Raw genomic sequence first — 13,745 nt, 5'->3', positions numbered from 1 at the left:
TCGAAGCCGAAACGTAGAACAATGTTCAAATTTCTAACCGCAGAAACCTATTCTATTTGTATACTTATCTGGTGACGTTTCGAAGTCTTTATGCATCTTCATTAACAAACCTACGATCAATTTGATATTATCAGTGTTAACAATAATAATATCAAATTGATTAACATCAATAGACGAATTATAATGTCAAAACAATTCGAAGCCCAATTCAAGAAATTTCGCCATCGTTTTCATTGATTTGTGACACAGTGCATGTTTTGATTATACACCACATTTTTCTTTCCATATGGGGCTGTTTTTCCACGATTTCTTCCTTCAAACGTCCTTTTCCCTTTTAAAGGAACCTAACCTAACCTAACCTAACCTAACCTAACCTAACCTAACCTAACCTAACCTAACCTAACCCAACCTAACCTAACCTAACCTAACCTAACCTTGCCAACCGTGAAGTGATGGAGCCGTGTTTCATACATTGTCACATATCGATGCATCAATTCATGTTTTCCACTTTCTCTCGTAGACCTTTTTGATGTTTCCGTTGGTCCACTCAATATAGTTTAATGTATCAACAAATTGAGTATCAGTGAAATCGAAGACTTAGACATCAGACAATTCTGATATTTCATTAATGAAAGGATTTTTGATTTTCTGGCTACAAAATTCTGGCTCAACCCTCCTTCAAAACCTTATCAATAACAAAGTTCAATCTATGGAAAACAAAAGGATGAAGAAACACATGGCTGTTTTAAATTGAGCAGCATAACCTCAACTCAAGACAATGAATATCGTATCTTTTTTTTAGAATATTGAATAACCATATAGGTTATTTAAAATTTTGGAATGTAGGGATGGAGATAGTTTTCTTATTTTTTCAAACGCATCGAAGCTCGTCAAAGCCCTCCACTGTTCTCATAATGAAACAAAGAAGACTCTGCGTGAACATCAGACATACAAACAACTACTTGTTCACTACAGTTAATACCTTCTGATAAAGTTCCACGTACCTTGTCCAATGTTTCATCAACTCTTCACAATCCAAAGCTGATCCCAGTACCACAATGTTTACTAAACATTGACTCCCAGCGATGAGCAACATCAAGAAACTCTTCCACAAGTAGGAGAGGCAAGCCGGCAGAGAGGAAGCTATCAGAATCAAAACAGTAAAGTAGCTGAAGTAGGAAGGATAGAGACATGACGCATCTATGTCTGTCGTTGTCGAACAGTTTTCGTAGTGTTTTTTGAATTGGACACATGATACCTGAAAAAGATAATATATACAAGGTGTCGATTTGTATGATAAAACTTTCAATGTATTGAATACCTTTTCTTCTATTGTTAGTGTCTTTTTTCTACAAACGTGGGATAACGCGAGAGATCACATTTTTACACGTTTTATAGTAGCTTCCCCTGTATGTATGTATGTTTGTTTATTTGTCAGTTCGTTTTTATTTCCAGAATTATCGACATTATTGTTTGATCTATTCGCGGGAAGATGGCGCTGTACGCAACCGAAAGAATCGGCAGAAAGTGTTTGGTTATCGACGAAGAAGTCAAAAATTCTATTAGAACAGTTCACTCATTTTACATAAGAAACGAAATATCTACATCAAATAAAGTTTTGTCGGTTATTCGTGAAGACAGTTTTTTTCCTTATATAAGAAGAACTGAATTATGAAATATATTACAAGAGCTAAACTTCACTTTTGGAAAACAAGATATAAAGAACATGTTAATAGAAAAATAAGAGATTCTATTCTATTTGAATACTCATCTGGAGACGTTTCGAAGACTTTATCCATCTAACTTTTTAAAACCAACGATCAATTTGATATTATCAGTGTCGATAATAATAATATCAAATAGATTTACATCATGAGACGAATTATAACTAAAAATTATGTTTTGATTTAAATAGGTTGCATGAAAAAAATGGATAGTCTTTAAAACGTCACCAGAAAACGCTTTTATTAGCTGCACATGTATGTATGTATGTTTGTTTGTTTATTTGCTTGTAACTCTCAACCGCGGGATCTGTATTTGACAGAATTATCGGCATTATTGCTTGATCTATTCGCGGGCAGATGGCGCTGTACGTATCCTAGTATACTAGTATTATTGTGAAAAAAGCGTAAGTGCATTGTGCCATATTTTTTGTATATCAAGCGCCCGTCGCTTGTTTCACAATAATACAAGTATTTTTCGTTCGTTATTGTTTTAAGCTTATTTAAAAAAATATTCTTAACTTTTCAGTTCGATGTTCTTCAAAAGCGTGTTTTTTTTATTGTATTCATTTAATAATAATAATAACAATAATAGCGTTTATGGCCCAACAGTTTCCCATTTACTATTTGATACAAGATAAATAATATTCGAAATAAAAAACATAAATGACTGATACATACGCACGAGACTTATTTTTAATTTCACAAATACTGCTACAAAAAATATCGATGTTAGTAGAGAGGTTGTCCGCATTACGACACATCAGATTCATTGGTGATTTCAACAATGAGTTAGTTTGTGCCCTTTTGCATAAAAAAGTATTGATGTGCCTAAAATATATTCTTGAAACAAAGATATCAATTTCTGATAATAGTACAGAACAATCCAATTTGCCATTCAATAGCTTATATAGAAATGAAACAGATGCCTGATATCTTCTCTTTTCTAAGGCTACAAAGTCAAATCTGTATAGCAGATCAGGGTAATCACAGTTTCTTGGAGGATAAGTTCCGGTCATAAGTAAGTAAGACATTTTAAAAACTTCTTTTGGACTCAGATCATTAATAATTAGTAAAAACAATAAGGGACCAATATTGGATCCTTGCGGGACTCCGCTGGTTGCTAGATACACATCTGAAGAAAAGCCGCGATAATATTCGTATTGATTATGTCTGCTAAGGTATGATTCCAAAAGTTGACAACAAATTCCATTGAAACCCATGCAAGAAAGTTTACAAATTAGTAACTTATGGCTGACCCTATCGAATGCTTCAGAGAAGTCCGTGTCCGTTCATTTCTATTATCAGTGTAGTTTTTTCTACAAACGAATGATTAAATTTTTAGAAAGATTTCAATCTTGTTACGCCAAAGAAGTATAACTTCTTGCGTACACACACATTTTCTTTATCTCTGTACAGAAAGATCTCAATCTTACCGTATCTAAGATATTTACGGAGCCCATAATCACAACACAGGCCGTTGATAAAATCCTTCTGATTAGCATTGACTCTTTGAAAGTTCGCCAACATTTGGACTGAAAATTAAATGAATCAAGCATTACAATGAGCATCAGTACCTTGGCAGGTGTTCTAATTGATGATTATTCGTAAATAATGAGGGTTCTCACCATTCCTGGGAATTCTTCTGCTATTGCTACCATCACCAATATGAAAAATATTATATTCTCTGTACAATATGTAATATTAATTGTCAAATCACTGGAACAAAAACATCGTTAAAAACTTTTCGAGGAGAACGTGAATTTATCAAATCCTAATCACAAACTTCTCAATACTGAACCTTGGTGAACAACAAATGGCCGATTATAAATTTTTCTAATGAAAATTTCAATATTGTTGCATGTGTTTGAGACTTTCTGATCTGAGCTAGCTGATTTCATCGCTTACCTTGGTAATACTATAACTATTGTAGCTCCTATTGCTAACCTAACGATTAAAAACATCAGCAGAGTGAAACTAGAAAATGACTCCGTGTGCAGGTGATATGATTTTTCCTTCTGCGGATCTATAAAAGCTAATGTGAATATCTTCGTGTTTTTGGACAACTCCCTGTAACAAAACAATCACTAATAATACTTTCACATCAAACTGGTTGAGACATACTTGTGTCCATCCCGACTGACCAATTCCTTCCTGAGTCGTATTTTGAAATCTGCCGAGTCCTGGCGAGATCTTTTCATATCAGTCTCTTGGTTCGCTTCTTGTTCCTTCTGTTTCTCTTTATCAGACGTCACTTCTGCTATCACACAACTGTCTTCGTCAGGAAGAATGCTAGTTCCATTTTGAACTTCTTGTACAGAAGGTTGGAACTGAAAGCGATAGAGCAAATAAGTTGTTGTTTCAAATTGCTTGACAATGTTTCAAGGACTGATATGATTTTCACTCCCAATAATACAAGTACTACAAGGAGAAATTTCATATTTTATAAGGATTTCAAGCCATTTTGTAGAATTACTAGAGACAATCGAAGTCACAATCAATCAGTTTCGACGTGGGAAGCGTATAAACCACCGTTTCTGTCAAAGAAGCACTCCAAACCATACGGAGAAAGCTATCCGAAGACGAGGACCTGGAAGAACGAACTCACCTGTGGAAGTTATCATGGACCTACTAGGGTGATGTGTACGGAACTGCAATTTTCAACTGAAGGATGGATTATTTACTCAAGATGAAGGACTGCCAATAATATCGCCATTGAAGCCAACATATGTATGGGGTGGTTTGAAACTCTGGTCATTGAAGAAGCTCCGAGTCTGGTTGAGATACGTTGACGACACCTCCATGGTATGGAACCATAAGGATTCAGAGCTAGACACCTTACTGAAGCACATCAGCATCGATCACATTCTCAATGGAGAAGGAAGTCCACAACGAATTGACATTCTTAGACGTATTGCTGAAGAGAACCGACACTAAGTGGGAAACATCTGTATACTGAAAACCCACTCACAAGGGACATCTACCAAAAAAGGAATCATCAAGATCCAAATGAATCAAGCTTTCAGGCTCTGTATTACGAAGTGAAGTCTCGAGGAAGAACTAGATATCATCAAAAATGATCTTCAACGGAATGGCTACTCCAAAGCGATGGTGGAACTGACTTTGGCTAAGAAACAGCAGTAGCCTCGCAAGGAAGAGAAGCCGTCACAACCAATGCTTGCACTTCCCTACATCAGAGGATTGTCGAAAAGGATGAGAAGAATTGGGTCCAAGTACAACGTCAGAACCAGCTTCAGATCCGGAATCACCAAACGCGGACTGCGATTCCAAGAATTGTATTTACTGGATACCCTGTGAGGGTGGCAAATTCTATATCGGTGAAAGTAAAGAGGCCATTAGAAGTCTGTATTGACGAGCAAAGAGAAACACACGGCGAGGAGGAACCAGCAAATCAGGAATAGCAAAGAATAACATGAAGTGGTCTCAAGCTGAGATCATCCACAGGCAGAAACAGTGGTTTGAGAGGAAGTTCAAGGAAGCAGCAAATTTGATGTTCAAGGACGAATCCAACTAAGCCTGTGTAGAGATACGCAACATATGCAAAACCTGTAATCAAGCGGGAAAACGGTCAACTCCCGCTAACTGCTGAACGTCGTTAAGTAGATTGGTTTGAAGTTTTTTCAATGTATTTCAATTCCTTTCTCAATTGTTTAATTTTTCGCTTATTTTCACATCATTGTGATTTCATTTCACGTTTTATTGTTCAAAATAATTGAAATGTTTACCTATTCAATTTAATTTCATTCATTTCTTCAGAGATTTCAGGTTATATTAGAATGAAATAATAAGTTTTTCCTGAAAATATAAATGGATGCATTCCTAAATGAGCAAAATATCGTCGAAACACACTATGTGTGAAAATGATTCAAAATCGAATAATCTACCTTCACTACTTACCGGTTTGATTACTCTGACTATGAAGAAAGTTTTGAGTCCGGCTGTCCTCAAAGATTCATCACGTTTCTCCCCATAGGCAGGCTCCACTTCAAATTCTCCACTTAGGAAAGAATAAGTTGAATCCGAAATATGGACTCTCCTGAAAATAAAACCTAACTTTTTCAACAGGAATCTGAAGCATATATAGGTGAGTGTATATATGAAAATTCCTGAAAATCTGTCAAAGAATAATAGTCACAAACTGAGTATTCGTCTAGTCATCTTCAAAACATACTACTCTGTTTGAAAAAAAAATGAATTTCTGTTTTTCTCGAAGAAGCAATTCAGATTTGCACTGGTATGTCCGCTCTCAGTGATTCGGTTTTCATCTCCTCAATCGTCGCAAGACGCCTTCCTTTCATTGAACTTTCCAACCTTGGGAAGAGGAAAAAGTCGAACAGGGACAAATCTGGTGAATACGGTGATTGAGGCATGATTACGGTGTTGTTTTTGCCCAAAGAGCCATATATTGTTTTTCCACAATACCAAATTTGGCGCCCCTTCTTGGTATTGGCTCACCTGGTATCTTCTATTGAGACGATTGAACTTTGGTTCTGATGTCTTAATCATATACCCATGATTTGTTACCAGTTATGACCCTTTTGAGGAAACTTGGATCGCCGTTAAAGGTATTTTTCCTCAAAATGCAGCAACCGATATGCCGAGATCCTCAGCAATTTTTCTAATAGTGATTCTACATATCTATTTTCCTCATTTCCTCAACATTTCTATCAGTTGTTGATGTGTTGGAGCTTCCAGGGCGAGTTTCATTTTTCACATCTTCTCGACCTTCTGTGAAAAGTATGTACCACTTGTAAACATTTTTTTGACTCACGAGTACAGTCACCGTATACCACTGTCAATATTTCAAGTACTTTTGAGCAGTTAATTTCATTTTCAACACAAAATCTAATGAATATTACTGGAGTTCCTTCCCAACACCAAATCGTTATTTTCAACACCTCGACACGTGTTCCGATCACCTAGTGATCATCTTCAAGAGGAAGATCAAACTGGAAACTTTTCTAAGCTAACGCTATTCATGCTGTACAGGTACCATACAGGTATACCACTCTAAATTAATTTTACAATTTGCCTTATCTATTATTTTATATGTCCTTCTGTACTTATTAAATGTTATAGTTATATATAAAACGATTTTCAGCTATATTAAAATTAATTTCACAATATTCCTATCTAAATTATTATTATGTTTACTTATTTCTACACTCTCATAGGCATATAGTTGCATTTGTTGCCAAATATGATGGGGGACTGCTGATTTTTCAGGTCTTCCATATTTCAAGTGTGCTATGTGTTCCTTATATCTTACTTTAATAGATCTTTTTGTCTATCCTTTGTTTTGTGCTGTCCACAGTGATATGAACTGTCAGGAATATACCTGTACGTGATTGTTTCTTTTCTAAATATATCGTATTCTATATTGGTACAGATATGTAGACGATATTCTTGCCTGTTTCAGAGGTAGTACACGACAGCTGAACCAATTTATGACATTCATGAACAATCTCAATAGCAACATTCAGTACACACTCGATAAAGAGATAGATAAATTTCTTAGACCTGGCCACAATCAGAATAAATTCGAGTTCAATGTTTTCAGAAAACTTAGCTATACAGACATAACCATTCCAAGCGATTCTTTCCATCCAGACAGTCATAAACTAGCAGGCTACAACTCAAAGTTGCACAGAGCATTCTAATTGCCTTTGTCTGCAGACAATCTAGCTAAGGAAATTGATACAATTACACAGGTAGGTCATGATAATGGTTTCAATGCAGATACTATCCAGAAGTTAGGAAACAAAGCCGGAAATTCACTCACAGATTAATATATCCTCAGGTCAAACAACCAGAAATCAAGAAATGGGTAACGCTAATATATTTTGGAAAAATAACAGAAATAATCGCAGGTTTCTTCAGAGAAAATAATGTGGAAGTAGCATTCAGACCACATGCCAGGTTATATCATTTCCTTTTCAATGCCAAAGATAAGGTCGACAAGTTAGAAAAATCTGGAGTTCATAAGCTTAAGTGTCCGGAGTGTAATAGTGTTTATGTGGGACAATGCCGACCAAATTTTCAAAAACAGTATGCTGAACATGAAAGGTCCTTCAGAATGGGCAAAAATGATTCAATCATTCAGGTTGGTATACCTTTATGGGTGGTATACCTATATGGTACCTGTATAGTACTGTCTGTATAGCATAAATAGCGTTAGCTTAGGAAAGTTTCCAGTTTGATCTTCCTCTTGAAGATGATCACTTGGTGATCGAACAAGTGTCAAGATGTTAAAAATAACGATTTGGTGTTGGGAAAGAACTCCAGTAATATTCATTACTACACCAAAGGTTCCAAACAGTGCATCATAAGTACAAAATTTAATGCTTATGTTTTGATCCATTTTCTTCGATAGCAAAAAATCGCCCAACACGTAAAACACTTCTTACATTCATGCCTCTCACCAACAAACTTGAGCAGGTGAAGAGTTGCACATATTTTCGAAAAGAGTTTACCTACTTAAAAAAATATACGTATCTCATCAAGATTTCTCAGAGGAATACATTACCGCGGTTAATTCAATTCATCCTCACCCCGGCAATCCACTGCTTTCCATTTTGTTTGCCAATTCCACATCTTTGGAGTAAACGTCGAATTGCCATTGCCTTTGACCGAGAACTCCAGCCAAAACCGCTCCGGTGTGGATTCCGACCCTCATATCTACCGGGGAGTTCGCTGTTTGTTGAACGTATCTGGAAACGAAATTTCATTTCAACGGAGTCATTCACGGATATCATCTCACGCATATAAATCTGGAGAGCGTTATTCATGAGCGAGTTGAAAGTTAGAGTAATCCGTGAATTGAATGACATATTAATTACTACTTGGGCTAAAAAGTTTTGGGCCTAACCCTCAATGTATTCACTGCTTTTACAGTTAGTACCGTCAAACGGGGTAAAGTCGATCAAAAATAAAGGTTTTTTCATCCTAGCGCCTAAACGATTGACTTTTTTTTTTAAAGAGATCGAAAATAAAGATACCTCAAACATTAAACCATCTGATGAAGCCATTATTATTTTCGTAACTTTTCCCATTCAATTTTTATATTCAATCAAAGTGTGATCGACTTAACCCCGCATTTTGGGTAAAGTCGGTCAGCTGTTTTAAAGCATAGAAAAATCGACTTTTCCCTCTCAAAGGGTAAAGTCGATCTACGTACAATAAAAAAAATATGTTTTTTCTTTTTTAGTGAAATGAATCCATCAAAAAATAGGAAAATGCTTCTTTTTTTGATAGTCATGTAATCTTTATTTAAAACAACATAACAAAACAACTAAAAATGATAGAAAAACATAACTTAATTACAAATTCTGATACCTATCTACGAAAAATATCACATTGGTATGTAGATAAGTTCAGTCAACACTTCAATAAAATATAACAAAAAATATAAAATTCTTAGCTGTAAAAAATAGCTTTGGTAAAAGAATATAAATAATTAAAACTCATTACAGAAGACCTTGTTCCTCTTCGCGAAGATGAAAGTTGTACCTTCCACGTTTTTCTCCTTTCAAGTTAACCTTTCTTTTAATCTGCTCATATGTAATTATTGATAGGTCCAGTATTTGCGGATATACAAAAAACAACTCTTTCTTTGACTCTTTCTTGCGCATTGTATTAACAGTAATTTCTTCACCTGAGATAATTTCAATCTCGGCAATAAAATGTCTGTCTCTTTTGTTCGTTTTGAATTTCACTAATACATACCTAATCGTTTACAATAAAAGTTTCAGAGTTTTGCTCATCTACCAAGCGTTTGCTTATGGTAGAGGGTTCTCCTATTTCGTATTCTTCTCTGAATGACTTATCTGACTCCACAATCTCTAAATCCAATTCTTTTTCTGACTCAAAGTCACTTATATTCTTATTTTCAGCTTGCTCAGGTTCTTCTGATTCGCTGTCACTTCTGGTGTTGATGTTTTGTGATGTGCATCTGGATTCAGCTATTAGCACATCCGATGTCCCTATGCTCTTTCCTGCAGATACATTCAGTTGTTTTCCTCATTTTATAGTATTTGATGTACCTGTCCGAAGTTGTTCAAGATGGTCTACTATAGCAACTGTCCATGATGTTTCAAGGGTATCGTCAACTGTTTTACGTGGCATTTTCTTAAGTACAGCGTCCGAATTGATTGGCACGATGCCACATGCCTTGAACCCTGTAATAGAGTTGGCTTGAGATCTGAGACCAACAGACTCCACAGTCTCCTTGAGAAGCTTTGGAAATACAGTTTTGGGAAGCACTCCTCTATTTTTTAACTTCCATGTTTCTAATACATTTTTCCATGCAGCCTTAAGAGGTCGGAAGAAAGCTACATCTAGAGGTTGTAGCAGGTGTGTCGAGTTTGGTGGAAGGAGGACAACCCTGCAATAGAGTTGGCTTGAGATCTGAGACCAACAGACTCCACAGTCTCCTTAAGAAGCTTTGGAAATACAGTTTTGGGAAGCACTCCTCTATTTTTTAACTTCCATGTTTCTAATACCTTTTTCCATGCAACCTTAAGAGGTCGGAAGAAAGCTACATCTAGAGGTTGTAGCAGGTGTGTCGAGTTTGGTGAAAGGAGGACAAACCTGCAATAGAGTTGGCTTGAGATCTGAGACCAACAGACTCCACAGTCTCCTTAAGAAGCTTTGGAAATACAGCTTTGGGAAGCACTCCTCTATTCTTTAACTTCCATGTTTCTAATACATTTTTCCATGCAGCCTTAAGAGGTCGGAAGAAAGCTACATCTAGAGGTTGTAGCAGGTGTGTCGAGTTTGGTGGAAGGAGGACAACCCTGCAATAGAGTTGGCTTGAGATCTGAGACCAACAGACTCCACAGTCTCCTTAAGAAGCTTTGGAAATACAGTTTTGGGAAGCACTCCTCTATTTTTTAACTTCCATGTTTCTAATACATTTTTCCATGCAACCTTAAGAGGTCGGAAGAAAGCTACATCTAGAGGTTGTAGCAGGTGTGTCGAGTTTGGTGGAAGGAGGACAAACCTGCAATAGAGTTGGCTTGAGATCTGAGACCAACAGACTCCACAGTCTCCTTAAGAAGCTTTGGAAATACAGTTTTGGGAAGCACTCCTCTATTCTTTAACTTCCATGTTTCTAATACATTTTTCCATGCAGCCTTAAGAGGTCGGAAGAAAGCTACATCTAGAGGTTGTAGCAGGTGTGTCGAGTTTGGTGGAAGGAGGACAACCCTGCAATAGAGTTGGCTTGAGATCTGAGACCAACAGACTCCACAGTCTCCTTAAGAAGCTTTGGAAATACAGTTTTGGGAAGCACTCCTCTATTTTTTAACTTCCATTTTTCTAATACCTTTTTCCATGCAGCCTTAAGAGGTCGAAAGAAAGCTACATCTAGAGATTCTAGCAGGTGTGTCGAGTTTGGTGGAAGGAGGACAAACCTGCAATAGAGTTGGCTTGAGATCTGAGACCAACAGACTCCACAGTCTCCTTAAGAAGCTTTGGAAATACAGTTTTGTGAAGCACTCCTCTATTTTTTAACTTCCATTTTTCTAATACCTTTTTCCATGCAGCCTCAAGAGGTCGGAAGAAAGCTACATCTAGAGGTTGTAGCAGGTGTGTCGAGTTTGGTGGAAGGAGGACAACCCTGCAGTAGAGTTGGCTTGAGATCTGAGACCAACAGACTCCACTGTCTCCTTGAGAAGCTTTGGAAATACAGTTTTGGGAAGCACTCCTCTATTTTTTAACTTCCATTTTTCTAATACCTTTTTCCATGCAGCCTTAAGAGGTCGGAAGAAAGCTACATCTAGAGGTTGTAGCAGGTGTGTCGAGTTTGGTGGAAGGAGGACAAACCTAATATTGTTATTTTCGCATTCTCGCTTACAGTGACGTGGCTACTTAAATTATCTCCGATCAGAACTTTATCTCCGTCTAGCTTTTTAAAGTGCGGCAAAGCAATTCTCCCAGCGATGCTCCCATCTCTTTAACCCGTTCAAATAGTATTTGGCAAATATGGACGTTTTGTAGTTTGTGTAGTGTGCTCCTATAGTAGTTTTTCCTTTTTGAAGATAATTAACTGAAATAACTCTATGACTATCCAAAAAAACCGTCGCCATCACCCTCCCAGTTCCACCCAAGGGCATAGATTCCAATAATAATCCAGTTTCCATGAAGCCAACTCCTCAATTATTGGACCCTCTTCATATCAGCGGAATTTATTTATCTGAGATATTCTGGCTGAAGGAGTTCTGCCATCGATATTTTATACTCGGTTCGACTTCCTTCCGCTCCAATTGGATTTCCCGTGACTGATGAGACTCTCTTCCTTTTTCGTTTTTGTTCGGGCTTTTTTATTTTCTGCGATGAAGCCTCTTTGATGGAATTCGTAGAAGATATACTTTTTCAGCAATTCTCATCACCGCTTCCTTTTACGACTTTCACGAAATATGCGCCTGATGGCCGACGCTAACAGCCTTTTTTATAGAGACAAGTAGGGGTATACAGTCTGAGGGTCTGAATTTTTGTCACTGATTATGAACCTTCGAATATTTATTGCATTGATTACTTTTTTGGAGTTTGCACTTATAGTCTGGTTCACATGCACTCGATTTAGCTCTTTTTGGTGACATTTTTCAGCCGTGTCCAAAAATTACGACCAAGGTGTCATTCGATTCGTATTTTTGCCTAGAAGGTTTAAGGAAAGGTCCGAAAACGCGCCGATAAAAATTGTAAAAGTTATAAACAAATAAGTAAAAAAAAAATGGGGCTTTAGTTTTTTCTTAATATCTCGTAAAATTTTCGAAATTTTGGAAATTTGAAAAAAGATTTGAAAAGATCAATGAATTTGCGTTAAAAAAGTCCTGACTCTCGAAATTGTATCTCAATTATTTATAATTTTTAAACAGCCCTGAAAATAGAGCCAAAAGCGGGTAGTCTGGCTTCCGCGCGCCTTTCGTCACTCTGACATAAAAACAAAAAAAATTATTTAAATATATCAAATGTAAATATTAAGGAATGAAAAAATTCATGTAATGTTAGGATACATCAATAAATAATAATTCACAGTCAAAAAATTTATATCCCAATTTTAAAGTTGATTATAAATTTGTTAATTGATAACTTTTTCTGAATTGAAAGTTAATATAAAAATCCCTATAATTATTAAACTAAAACCCTGGCATTTTTTTCCTTTGGTGAAGTTATCTTTAATAGGCAAAAAAATAGATTATCGTTGCCAAAGTAAAAAAAATTGTTATTTTCTATTTTTTTATCAACAATTGAAAATTATAATTTTATATAAAGTACATTACGAATTTTTTTTTAATTTTTCATTGTTTCAATGTCTCATGGCTAAACACTAATTATTAATATTTTTTTCTAATTTTTCACAGCTATTGGTAATAAATTTATTATAAACAAATACATTGTTTATAAGCAATTCGAAATTTTTTTTTGCATTATGTTAATTGAAAAAATCATGATTTTTAGAAAAAAAATGGTTTCATAAAAAAATTTTTTTGTTGCTAAAAAATGCGTTTGTTATTCAACAATCGTTTTTGCAACTAAATATTAAAATTAAGGAACCGTTTTTTTTAAATCATAAGTTGAAATTGGGATAAAAATTTTTTGACTGTGAATTATTGTTTATTGATGTATCCCAACATCACATGAATTTTTTCATTCCTTAATATTTACATTTAATATGTTTAAATATTTTTTTTGTTTTTATGTCAGAGTGACGAAAGGCGCGCGGAAGCCAGACTACTCGTTTTTGGCTCTATTTTCAGGGCTTTGTAAAAATTATAAATAATCGAGATACAGTTTCGGGAGTCGCAAAATCATTGATCTTTTCAAATCTTTTTTCAAATTCCCAAAATTTTGAACATTTTCCGAGATATTGCGGAAAAACTAAAGCCCAATTTTTTTTTCACTTAATTGTTTATAACTTTTGTAAATTTTATCGGATTTATTTGGATTTGGATCTATCGGATTTATTTGGACTTTTCCTTAAACTTTCTAGGCAAAAATACG

At 35.7% G+C, this 13,745-nt stretch overlaps 1 protein-coding gene across 2 annotated transcripts in view; it reads right to left on the bottom strand.

Annotated features, from left to right (window-relative positions):
- Positions 1–13,745, bottom strand: part of Ac3 (Adenylate cyclase 3) — a 46,285-nt gene that overhangs the window by 9,729 nt on the left and 22,811 nt on the right. For both annotated transcript variants that reach the window (XM_074185029.1, XM_074185030.1), the window contains exons 8-14: positions 8,294–8,452; positions 5,640–5,778; positions 3,846–4,051; positions 3,630–3,791; positions 3,350–3,440; positions 3,158–3,256; positions 1,005–1,258 (exon numbers count right to left, since the gene is read on the bottom strand). In XM_074185029.1, the coding sequence (XP_074041130.1) occupies positions 1,005–1,258; positions 3,158–3,256; positions 3,350–3,440; positions 3,630–3,791; positions 3,846–4,051; positions 5,640–5,778; positions 8,294–8,452 (1,110 nt within the window). The remainder of the gene's footprint in view (positions 1–1,004; positions 1,259–3,157; positions 3,257–3,349; positions 3,441–3,629; positions 3,792–3,845; positions 4,052–5,639; positions 5,779–8,293; positions 8,453–13,745) is intronic.

This window comes from Leptinotarsa decemlineata, unplaced genomic scaffold (genome assembly GCF_025532065.1).
Source record: "Leptinotarsa decemlineata unplaced genomic scaffold, Ldec_3_MD MMD2_tig00026361_RagTag_RagTag, whole genome shotgun sequence".
Taxonomy (NCBI): Eukaryota; Metazoa; Arthropoda; class Insecta; order Coleoptera; family Chrysomelidae; genus Leptinotarsa; species Leptinotarsa decemlineata.
Note: the sequence above shows the minus strand (reverse complement) of the source record. Positions and strands in the feature narration are given on the sequence as shown.